This window comes from Euprymna scolopes, chromosome 24, assembly GCF_053919585.1.
Source record: "Euprymna scolopes isolate OS-2025 chromosome 24, ASM5391958v1, whole genome shotgun sequence".
NCBI lineage: Eukaryota > Metazoa > Mollusca > Cephalopoda > Sepiida > Sepiolidae > Euprymna > Euprymna scolopes.
The window spans coordinates 39,277,137-39,290,071 of NC_136505.1; the positions used below are offsets into that span (position 1 = coordinate 39,277,137).

The window sequence follows — 12,935 nt, forward strand, 5'->3', positions numbered from 1 at the left end:
TGAATTCCTACTGAGTCGTCTATTTAAATAATTTAATCCTACTCAAGTTCTACCGTGACGGATCTTACTATCTACTTAACACTTAACCCCCCTTGGGTGACTTCCGGGCCTTGATAAGTAATGCTCCTCCACATGTAAAGAAACAGAAAAAAGTTTAATTTAGAAAAGTACGAGGTGAAAACAAAAAAAATTTAACTCTCTTTGAAAAGAGTTAGCGGCGATCTCTACTCCGTAGTTTCGTAAATCTATTTCAGCTTTGTTCACGCTTTTTTTTTTTTTTTTTTTTAAATATTATTTGCTGGTTTCAATGTAAATTTCAAGAACTATAAGATACATACAAATTTAAATCAACGCACAAAACGATTCAAAATAAATTCAATGTAAGGCTAATTGTTGGTTGCTAGCTCTAATAGATAAAAACAAGCACAAAACATTAAAGGGTAAGTTTCTAATTTAATTTTGTTATAACCCAGAATTGGTACACTAATACAATAAATATTTACTTTTTTTCTTCGGTCACACGTGATAATTTACATAAAACTTTATTTGAAAAGAAAAACCTAAATTATTTACACAAGTCGTTTGTTTCTGTCGACGAAGAAACAAGTTTATAAACACTAAAACATATATCTTATATTTCAGTATTTCTAGTCAGCACGTTGTCGTGTTTTGCTTTTCTATAAACAAAAAGTTTAAATCACATAAACAAGGAATTATTTCTATTAAAATCCAGCAGTGTTCCTGATAATTTATGCTTATTTCCTGAAAAAGACACCGGTTACTATATTAGGGTTTGTTTTACTATACACAGAAAAGTTGTCAAAAAACAAATATTTAACAAATAAATGTTATCAAAGGCAAGATAAGTTACTCTTCTACCGATCTGGAAAAGTTTTTGTAGTTTTACTCACTTTAAAACGTGTAATCGGTTTGAAAATCATACAGTGTTTATCGATTTATTTGAAAAAGACAAATGGTGGCGAACTCTTAGTTGAACACGGTAAGTTTGGGAAAATGAGCTCAAACTAAAAAATTATATAAACTACAGTTTGAAACTCACTCAATATATGTTAAAGTGACATAGGCAGACATATATTCAGTAGGTTTCTAACAGTATTTTGTATAGTTTTTTTGTTTGAACTCATTTTCCTAAACTTACCGTGTTCAAGTAAGTGTTCGCCGCCATTTGTCTTTTTCACATATATCAGCAAACACTATGATTTTCAAACCGATTACGTTTTAAAGTGAGTAAAACCATTAAAATTTTTAGCAGTTTGACGCGACTCATTTAATCTTTCCCTTCCTTGAGTTTTCAAATCTCGACGTGATTTGTTTATTAATCTTTCACTTTCAAATTTTGATGTGATTCGTTTAATTCTTCCTTTGACAAAGCTTTCAAATTTCATCTCGGTTGCAGCAACTTTATTTATCAGGTCGAAATAGCTTATAATCAAAAAAAAAAAAAAAAAAAAAAAAAAGAAAAGAAATGGATTCTAGTCAGCATTCGAACATTCTCAGTTCCGACTTCTCTTCGCTGCAACCCCTATCTCACAGAAGAGATGTTGCGAGTTTGTCTCTGCTTTATCATTATTTTCATGGAAAGTGTTCGACTGAGCTTCAATCTATGGTCCCCCTCACCAAACTTTCACAAGAAACACTCGTCTAGTTGAAAACACTATCAATAATCCCCCCCACTCTTTATCTGTGCCTAAACCTAAACGTAGATTCCATGAACAAAGTTTCTTTCTTAGAACTGCACGCCTGTGGAATTGTCTTCGTTTTCCTGCTTTCCAGCTGACTACAATATTGTTGTCTTTAAGTCCAACGTAAACAAGTTCTTGATGAACCGTTCGCCGTTCCACTTAAGTTAACAAATTTACCGAATTTCCATTACTAACGATTACTATATTGTCCAATTGACTACTGTACACTCTTAACCCTTATCCTCGAGTGGTCTCTGGGCCTTGATAATGGGTTATGCTTATTTAAAAAAAAAAAAAAAAATCAGTCCACTTCTCCCTAACTCGACCCCCACTATCTTGACTGGCGGCCTTATATTCCCTCATCCTATTGATATGCAAATTACATCAAACTACAATAACATAATTTAATATTCCATGTTTTTCTGGAGTAGTTTTACATAGAAGGTTGCGTGTTCAAATCACGTCGGGGTCACCATCGTTTGTTGCGGGCCAGGATATAATAATCCTAACCCCGTTACAAAAGAAAATAATGAAACGAATGGAAAGAAGGAAACAAAACTCAATTGCTGGATAAAATAAACGTGTCATTTATTTTATGTTGAAAAATGAATGTTTTAGGTGTAACATGTGTTCATGTCCGCGCGTGGGAAGAGGTGTGAGTAAAGTAGTGGAAATGGGAATGATAGTCCAGCGTGTAGACAAAGACAAAGATAGAGGGTTGAAATCAGTAAAGCTGCGCGCACACAGGCGGTACTCGTCCACGTGGAAATGTCTTCAGGCCACTAGCTGTGGACGCGAACTTGTCTCGTTGGCGAACCCAGACAAAAGGGAAGAAAGAGTGAGAAAGTGAATCCAGTTCATGGAGAGAGAAAACGTATAAAGTGTACGTACTGTCTGTTGACTCTTGCCCCCACGCATAGTTACAGGTGACGTGAGGCGCACAGCTGTGCGTGCCCCGGGGAGGGCCGGTTGGTCCGTCGACCTCTCAAGTCAGAAGCCGAATTGAAAAAGGAGGAAGCAGCTTATTGCTCTTGCTTTTATAGTTTTTTCCGGTGGTCTTTTGCACATGTGTGGATTTCCTTCAAAGGGAAAGTGACGTTGCCCATGTATGTGTGTATGCACGTGAATGTGGGTGTATGTACGTGAATGTGAATATATCTACGTGTGTGTACATGTGTGTGTGTGCGTATGTATATGACAAGAAATATGGCTTGAGATGTGAACGCATGTTTTTGTGTGAGACTAGAAAGGGCTCGCACAAGCTTTAGCAGCTAAGAGAAACTGCAGGTTGTGTGCATGTGCAAGCAAACGGAAAGAAAAATAAAGAAAACTTTCTGACTACGGAAAGGAGCAGAAAAAGAATGGGGTGGGAAGTTGGGGGTGTTTATTCTGAAAGCCGTTCTTAACATGGGGAGGTTGGGTGTAATATCCCTAAAAAGCAACTCTTTGCCAGTAAGTCTTCTTTATTTGAAAAAAAAAAAAAAATTTAAGAGCAAGCTGGTTAAATTCTTCTTTTTTAGGGCGACTTTCTTCAATTATATGTATTCAGTAAAAGTAGTATTGCAAAACTCAAACAGCGTTTGCACATGCTCCATGAACAACTTCCTTTTCATTAACGAACATGGCGGACAATTCAAAATACTAGAAGATAACATTGCAGACTAAATGCATTATAACTAAAAAAAACTACTTGTCGACGATAAATTTAAAGGTGATATTCGTTTGTAAAGGTCATTGACCAAATAAAATTTTGGAAAATTGAAAACCAAACCGAGTTTATTTGTTTTTGAAAATGAGGAGATGTTGATATTTATTCAAAAGAGACCTGAATATTCGTAAAAATAAACTTTTTAATTGTAAGCCTTCATTTGGTCTTCCAGTCCAAAAATACCTAAAAACGAATTTCAATTTCATTTGGTTTTGTTTTTATTATTTTAATTTATTTTTAAGAAAAAAAAATCAATTTCATTTGTTTTAATCTTTTTTTAAATTTAAGAACTAAAACATTCTTTTTTTAAAATTCATAAATTTATTGGGTAATGTTTATTAACATAATATACAGATATAGAAATAAAATAATACGTTGTTACCATTTAAGTGAAAAAAAAAAATGAAACTAATTAGGGTTTGTATTACACCATCGTGACGTCATCTGAATTAAACATAAATAATTAGTGGGTTTGTATTACTGTACATAGATTCGAAAAAGTTGTTAAAAAACAATTATATAACAAATAAATGTTATCAAAGGAAAGATAAGTTACTTCTGCCTAACTGGATAATTTTTTAGTGTTTTTATTTAATGTAACATGTTTATTCAGCTCGAAAAACATACAGTGTTTACCTACGTATTAGAAAATACAAAATGGTGCTCGACTCTCTCTCTCTCTCTGGCACAGTAAGTTTGGAAAAAGGGGTTAAAAATAAAAAAAACTAGACAAGATACTGTTGGAAACTTTCTCAATACATGTTACTGTGATATAGGCTGACATATATTCAGTGGGTTTTAAACATTATTTTGTATATTTTTTATTAACTTTTTCCCAAACTTACCGTGTCAAAGAGAGAGTTGGGCGCCATTTTGTATTTTCCAATACATCGGTAAACACTGTTTTTTGAGCTGAATAAACATGTTACATTAAATAAAAACACTAAAAAATCATCCAGTTAGGCAGAAAAGTAACTTATCTTGCCTTTGATAACATTTATTTGTTATATAATTGTTTTTTAACAACTTTTTCGAATCTGTGTACAGTAATACAAACCCACTAATTATTTATGTTTAATTCAGATGACGTCACGATGGTGTAATTTGCAACCTGTCCCTTTTCATCATGCAAGGGTAAGAGGCTGTGTTTAAAACCTAAACTGCATACCTGCCAAACAAATTACCAGTATGATTAGTGGACATGTTTTACTATAGACAACAAACCGAAAAAGTAGTGAAGAAATAAATATATAATAAATAAATGTCACCAAAGGCAAGTTACTCTTCTACCTACTGGGATAAGTTTTTAAAGCGTTTATTTAGATCACTATTTAGTCAAGTATTTTTGTTATATAGTACATCATTTGTTTCCAATTTTTTAGCAATTGTAATAGTAAATTCTAGCCATTTTGATTCTGATCTCAGTAATTCGAATTGAGTTGTCTCTTATTTATTTGTCTCATGACAGTTAGAAACACAATGACTAGCTTTGTCATAAAATTTGATTTTCTTAGCTTAAAAAAAAATACTTGATCACTTTACATGAATTTTGGAAGATGACATTTTCATTCCATAACAGGTGCATATCTCATAAATATTTTTCTGTATTTTTGTTTTTTAATTAGATTGAATTTTGAGCTTGCATCGGTGCATCTATAGATGCACATTCGTATAATTTCAAAATTGCGTATGATGGTATTTAAAATTTTTTTTTTTTTTGTTTAAAATTTTTTCAGAGTTTATACCAACATTTAAAGAAGACTTTTCATAATGTCTCGTACTTCTTCCTCATCGGATGAAAATTCAAGTTCAGACGATTCAAGACAAAGAAAAAAGGTTAAAGGAAGAAAAGAAAGTTCTGCAGATTCTTCATCTTCCAGTTCCGATTCCTCCTCGGAATCAAGTTCTAGTTATTCCGATTCTAAAAATGTTTCGAAGTCATCAAAAAGCACAAAAGAGAAACGGCCATGCCGAGCCAGGTCAAATTCTCAAAGTCGATCTAAAGCTGGCCGTTCTTTAGAAAGTAAAGATGGTCGTCACGAAACTAGACGTAAAGAGTCTCCGTTATCTCGCTCAAGATCTAGATCTCCTACAGCAAAATACTCGCATAGTTCTAACTCATCAAGGTCGTTTTCAACAAGATCAAAATCTCCAAGAAGATTTAATTCACAATTTAATAAATCTGGCAACCAGAGAAGGTCACGGTCACCTTTCAGAAGAAAATCTCGATCAAGGTCACATGATCGTAGGAAATCAAGGTCTCCAGATCAGAGGCAGTCACAATCTCTCGGAAAAAGTTTCTCTGAAAGGAGAAAGAGGATATCTCCATCACCATCCAGAAGGAGGTCTCCATCTCCAGTAAAACGAAGGTCCCCATCATTAACAAAACGAAGGTCTTTATCGCCAGCAAGGAGATCTCGATCACCAGCAAGAAGAAGGTCTCCATTGCGAAACAAGAAACGATCAAGATCACCTAGAAAACAGAGGTCACAGTCACCAGCAAGAAGGTCTCCAGCACGAAACAGGCGAAGGTCAAGATCACCTGATAAAACAAGGTCAAGGTCACCAGTAACAAAGCGAAATCATAAATCGCCTCCAAATAGGAGCAGAAGTTCTAACTCTCCAACATCTCGGAAAATAAAGCCGCACATTAATTACGAAAAACTATCCCGTAAGTTTGAAAACAGCAAATCGACTTCGTTGTTGCCAGGAAAGACAAAAGACAGAGAAACCACACGTCAAGATTGGAATCCTTCTTTACCCAGTTCTACACATACGGTTAATCAGCATCCTTCTTCTGAAGGAATGTTTAAAGTGCCCACTGATGCTAATCATACCTTGACATCTGACAGTCGGAATCAGGATTTTTCAAGAAATGGCGTTTCGACGCAGCCAGTAACAAAAAGGTTAGTTTATAAATTAATCCTTTAATTTTGTTTGATGATATTTCATTGGCTCATGAATTCTCGCCTGAGCATGAATAACATTTGTTTTACGTTGTTTTTTTTGTATAAAATTATGAAAAAAGAGAAATTGATATCTTCAGTACCTTGCCACCAGATAATGCCTGAGAGAATACTGTTACAACAGACGACGTACTACTCTATATCCTTGAATTGAGCATTGAAAGATAGTAATATTATAGCTTCAGACAGTTACCAAATCTCCATTAGTGATAGAGAAGTGATAGTATTGGGGGCTTCTACAGAATTGGAACAAGATTTTGTAGTCAATAAATGGAGTTTTCAGATAAAAAAGCAATTTTTTTTGTCAATTCTAATAAGTTACAATAGTAGCTTCCAAATTTTGCAGTCAAAATTACCTGAATATTACCGAATTATTAAACAAAACTGTAATCGTGTTAGCAGGTGAAACATTGCGACCGTCTTGTTTTTTTCTAAACAGAAAATTAGCTCCCTTTTGAACTCTCCTGTGTCTTACATCAAATTCCAATTTTATTTTCTTTAATAAATAATTTTCTACCTTATCGATTTTCGTAATTTTTAGATATAATCATCTTAAAAATACGAGGAATACATAGATGCCATTGTTTTCATGTGAAATTCAGTTTTACGATTTCTGAAATTTCGTCCTAATAGTGTAGAAGCGCTTAGTATTGCTTTGGTTGGTACTTGTACAGTTTAATCAAGACATTAAAAAATGAAAATATTGCAAAAAAAATTTATATTGTATGTATCCGTTATGGAATGAAGTTCTCCGAAAAAAAATTTCACTTAATTTCATCATCATCATTTTTTTTTTTTTTTTTTTTTTTTTTTTTTTTTACAGCGAAAAAAACAATTTTTATGATACCGAGTAAAAGGTTTGATTTTAGGAAGAAAAGCTAGTATTAAAGATGGGGAGGGAGTGTTGGCGCTTAAAATCGAGTTATCTCCCCATGATGTGTTCAAAAAATTCAAAGTGCTGTCATAAAAAACATATTTTTCCACTGTAAAAAAAACAAAACTACTCAATCAAATTAAGTTAAATGTTTTTTGGGGGAGATCTTCAGTCTCCATTTTTTTTTTTTTTTTGAGATCTTCAATCCAAAACGAATACGTACAATATAACCTATTCATTGGATATTTTCATTTTTTAAATCTCTTGATTAAACTGTATAAGTACCTTTTGGTTTCAAACAGACAGACACTAAATATCTATTATTAATAAGCAAATGATAGTGTTTTTTAGCTTCAAACAAACAGATACCAAATCTCCATTATTTCCAGAGAGATAATGATATTGTTTTGGATTTCCAACAGACACCAAGTATCTATTATTAATAGACAAATCATAGTATTTTTGGCTTCAAACAGATCAAATCGCCATTGCTAAAAGAGAAGTGATATTATAATTAGCATTGGAGAAATGTTAAGTTTTTATATTATTGCTAAATAATCCATATATTTAATAGATTGACGACAGAAAAAATATCAACTTAAAAACACTAAAAACAGTGTAAGTTTTACTATTTATATGTAAAAAATTAAGGTACAGCCACAGGCTCCTGCTGATTATCTATTTGTGCGATTTAGGTACGTCTCTCGAGCAACCTGTGATGCCGGACAATCGTATTTACAGTTAGGGTTAGATATTCTTAATATTAAGAACAATAAGAAGCAACCAATTTTGATTTAAACGGATTTTTTTTATACCTGCTTTTATTCTTTTTGTTTTTTTATACCTGCTTTTATTCTTTTTTTATACCTGCTTTTATCCTTTTTTTTATATACCTGCTTTTATTCTTTTTTTATACCTGCTTTTATTCTTTTTGTTTTTTTATACCTGCGTTTATTCTTTTTTTTATACCTGCGTTTATTCTTTTTTTTATACCTGCTTTTATTCTTTTTTTTATACCTGCTTTTATTCTTTTTTTTATACCTGCTTTTATTCTTTTTGTTTTTTTATACCTGATTTTATTCTTTTTTTTATACCTGCTTTTATTCTTTTTGTTTTTTTATACCTGCTTTTATTCTTTTTTTATACCTGCTTTTATTCTTTTTTTATACCTGCTTTTATTCTTTTTTTTATATCTGCTTTTATTCTTTTTTTTATACCTGCTTTTATTCTTTGTTTTTTTATACCTGATTTTATTCTTTTTGTTTTTTTATACCTGATTTTATTCTTTTTGTTTTTTTTATACTTGCTTTTATTCTTTTTGTTTTTTTTATACTTGCTTTTATTATTTTTGTTTTTTTATACCTGCTTTTATTCTTTTTGTTTTTTTATACCTGCTTTTATTCTTTTTTTATACCTGCTTTTATTCTTTTTTATACCTGCTTTTATTCTTTTTTTTATACCTGCTTTTATTCTTTTTTTATACCTGCTTTTATTCTTTTTTATACCTGCGTTTATTCTTTTTTTTATACCTGCTTTTATTCTTTTTGTTTTTTATACCTGCTTTTATTCTTTTTGTTTTTTTATACCTGCTTTTATTCTTTTTGTTTTTTTTATACCTGCTTTTATTCTTTTTGTGTTTTTACCTGCTTTTATTCTTTTCTTTTTCATACCTGCTTTCATTTTTTTTCATACCTGCTTTTATTCTTTTTTTATACCTGCTTTTATTCTTTTTTTTATACCTGCTTTTATTCTTTTGTTTTTTTATACCTGCTTTTATTCTTTTGTTTTTTTATACTTGCTTTTATTCTTTTTGTTTTTTTTATATCTGCTTTTTACCCCTCATGCCTGTAATAGAGAGTGGTGTCATCGGCAAATATACGCATCTCCGAAACAATTTTATCTGGGAGGTCATTTATGAATATCATGAATAATAAAGATCCAAGGATAGACCTCTGAGGTACTCCCGCATTTATATCATATTGTTTAGATGTACGATCGTCGAGGACAGCTTGGATTTTTCTCTTAATTAAGAAGGATTTAATTACATTATGTATTCTTCCAGTGATACCGTATGATCTAATTTTCTTTAGAAGACCATCGTGTCATATCCTGTCAAAAGCCTTAGATCTATCAAGGGTTTCCGCTCTACCCTCACCTGTTCTGTCCAGTGAATGGTATATACATTTTAAAATTCATAATACTATAGCACTACATGAGGAAGTTTTAATTTTGTTTCTGAACTTTTGAGATTAGAGTTCACACAACGTTTTGTCCAATGTGACGTCTGACTACCTTCAAGTGTATCTTGCCTAACTCTGGAATCTTCCTATAGAACTTGGAAATCTGCACAGATTTCAAACGGAACCCTTTATTTAACCTATGGGAGATGGATGGTCTTGTTCCAGCAACCACGTCTGGGGAGAAGTTTAGAGTTATTTGCAATTGGATTCTGCATTTTGCCTGCACTGGGGATTGAACCTTGAACGTCCAGCTGAATTTTACCTAGTACTTTATCTGTTATGTCATGGATCCTTGTGGATTTTCGAGTTTGACAAAATATATCTGAAGAAAGTCAAAGGTTATATTGGCCGAAACATTGTGCGAATAACACCCAGGATGAGAGCAGGATCGCGATTAATTCAAATAATATGAGGTTTTGTCCTGAATTATAAAATTAATCAGGATATAAGTAAGACATCTTAGTCATTACAATTTAACTGTGCGTGAATGTGAGTATGGTGGCTACACAGGACTCTACGGACAAACTTATCTTTAGTTGACCTTTGACAACTAAATATTTTCATTTACTAGTCAAATAGAAAAGTTACTAGCCAAACCCACATGATTTTTAGAATATGAAATGTTAGTTCTGTGACGAGTATGTACATCATAGTTTTTTCTGTGTTTTTTCTTAATAAGTGTAATTCTTAATATACAACAAATTTTATATTGTTACTTGAAGGTATAAACATTCTAATTCAGATATTTTTTTAAACAACCTTTGTTAAAAAGAAAAGAATATATTCTATTAAACTTTTATTGTTTGAATAATTTAACTTTGTTCGTTTTATATAGAAAAACAACGTTGAAAAGATATTTTTCATTCAGTAGTGAGCTTTGGAAGATAGCCTGTGAAAGAAATACAATCGCCAAAAGATAAGCGTTTCATTATTTCTAGTCGCCACTTTGAAAAATCACTCGCGAGTGCGATTGTTTCACTCGCAATGTAGAGCCCTGCTACATGCAAATATTGAGCTGTGTCACGGTAAGGAAAAAGAAAAAGACAATCAAAAGGAGGGAGAGCATGTTAGAGAAGTGACAGCCGTAAGGAGAAGTCACACGTGGCGGGAGAATGAGGAATAAAGATCTTTGCTTTAAACCTGAAATAGGAATTGAAGTTTTTTTCCTCTTTTCTATTCTTTGTCTCTGTTGCGACTGAGTCTACAACGTGTCGGTCCCGGTTGTCTACATGTTAACGAGTGTGTATTATGTGATGATAATACTGGTGTGTTGATGTTGTATATTCGATAGGAAATACTTGATTTAATTTTTGTCTGTTTAAAACATTTTTTGTTTTCACTTGATAGTTTTCACAAATCATCCTGGGGAGGAGCTGAGTCTTCATTGGATAGAAATCGACCTTCACTGGCACCAGATTTTTTAGAAAGGTAACACCTGCTGATTTGTAAGCTTTTAAAAAAATTTTTTTTTCCCTGCAGTAATCTATCTTTTTGATTTCTTATGTTTTATACTTTCAATGTTCTTTACATTAAAAAATGTACATTGTTGAAATTTCTTTTTATGAAAATAACTAGCAGGGAGACCCGACATTGCTCAGGATTGAATGAGGATCAACAAATGTTTCATACTTCCAATACTTTTATTATCGGCAAAATCGGTGAAATGGCCCATTTTTCAATCAAATCTATCTAGTTGGAGAACCAACGCGGTGCACCAGGAGGAAGCTTCACAAATCTCCCTGCAGTGACTGAATTTACAATTATGTGATGATAAAACTTCTCAAATGCATTTGTGACGTTAAGCTGTATCAGAGTGTTAACTTTGGCCCAAATTGGACTGTTCCTTCTTTAATTGGATTTTTTTTGATTATTGATTTTTAGAAGCAGTCTGATACAAAACCTATCTCAGAACACTTTCAGACACATACAGTACATTTATGTGAAATTAAAAAAAAAAAAATTAGCTCAGCCGTTTTGGAATCCATAGGGAACTAATTCACACACAGACAAAGTGCCTTTTATATATAAGTAGAGATTATACCAACAAATAAGATTATTGCAATGGCAACAGTTTTAAATAATGATATAAAAGACTGAAAATATAACTGTTATGGTGACTTACCCATTCACTTGTAATGGACTTTTCTAATCATTGTAAAAACCCCTGAATCTAATACTCTTGTGGAGAATTATCGTAACCTAATGCAAGATGACAGACTAACAATCAGAGAAGGCTAACAAACTTTTCTTTGTATTCACTTTCTTCTATATAAATAAAACAGTAGATGTATGTATGTGTGTCTGTGTGTAAATATTTAACTGATAAATTCTCAAACTACTCCTCACATAACACTGAAATTGACAGCAAATAGTGATCATACACCAAGGATGGTTTGTAATGAGTAAAATCTTTGTTTGGATGGATGAATAATGCATACCAAAGTCGACAAGTTAAAATGTAAAATGTTCATTTCAACTTGCCGACATATTTCTATTATATTTTATTTATTTTTTTAAGGTTATATATATATATATATAGAGAGAGAGAGAGTGATAAATTTGTTTATAGTAATCAATAAAAATATATATGTATACCAAGTTAAAGATATTCAGGAGATAAAACTTATGAATTCAAATGAGGTTATTAAGAGTGCTCAATAAAAAAGAACAAAATATAATATTTTTATTTATATAGACAAATATTACATAGTTGCTACACTGACCATGCTAATGTTCCAAAAGTCACTCATCAGGTGACATAATAAAGTTTATTTGCCACCGAAGGCATCTGGTTCTCCTACGATGTCTTGAAAACCAGAGGAGAACCAGATGTCTTTGGTGGCAAATAAACTTTATTACGTCACCTGACGAGTGACTTTTGGTTTCTTGCAAACCAATTGTCCGAAACATTAGCATGGTCAGTGTAGCAACTATGTAATATGTGTCTATATAAATAAAAATATTATATATATATATATATATATATATATATATATATATATATACACACACAAATATTCAATAGAGAATTAGCTTTGTAATCATAAATATGAAATCTGCATGAATTAAAATATATGTAAGCATATTTTAAGACCGGCAAGGTCGCCCCTCCCCCCTTTCCCCACTAGTGTACCATATATTCATTTCTGCCTAAACTTTTTGTTCAAGTCTTGCTCTATGACCCCTTCCTAGGGCCACAATAGTAAGGGAGATAATTAATTTTTTAAAGGTAAAGATATATGAGTTATCTTATTTTTTGAGAATATATATATATATACACATATACACACATTTTAATAATCTAGGAACAGAGACTCATTTTTATGCTCATCTCAAAAAGAGGTTCAATTTTATTTACTATACAAGTGTGCAATTGTCCTGTCCCTTTACTGATATTTGTATATATATATATATATATATATATATATATATATATATGTAGAG

General features: G+C 32.0%; 1 protein-coding gene across 1 annotated transcript in view; it reads left to right on the forward strand.

Annotated features, from left to right (window-relative positions):
• Positions 1-330: 330 nt before the first annotated feature.
• The window catches only part of LOC145246664 (uncharacterized), a 43,373-nt gene continuing 30,768 nt past the window's right edge, over positions 331-12,935 (forward strand). Inside the window, exons 1-3 of the mRNA XM_080108375.1 lie at positions 331-440; positions 5,148-6,317; positions 10,839-10,919. Coding sequence (XP_079964501.1) covers positions 5,182-6,317; positions 10,839-10,919 — 1,217 coding nt within the window. The 5' untranslated portion in view covers positions 331-440; positions 5,148-5,181. The remainder of the gene's footprint in view (positions 441-5,147; positions 6,318-10,838; positions 10,920-12,935) is intronic.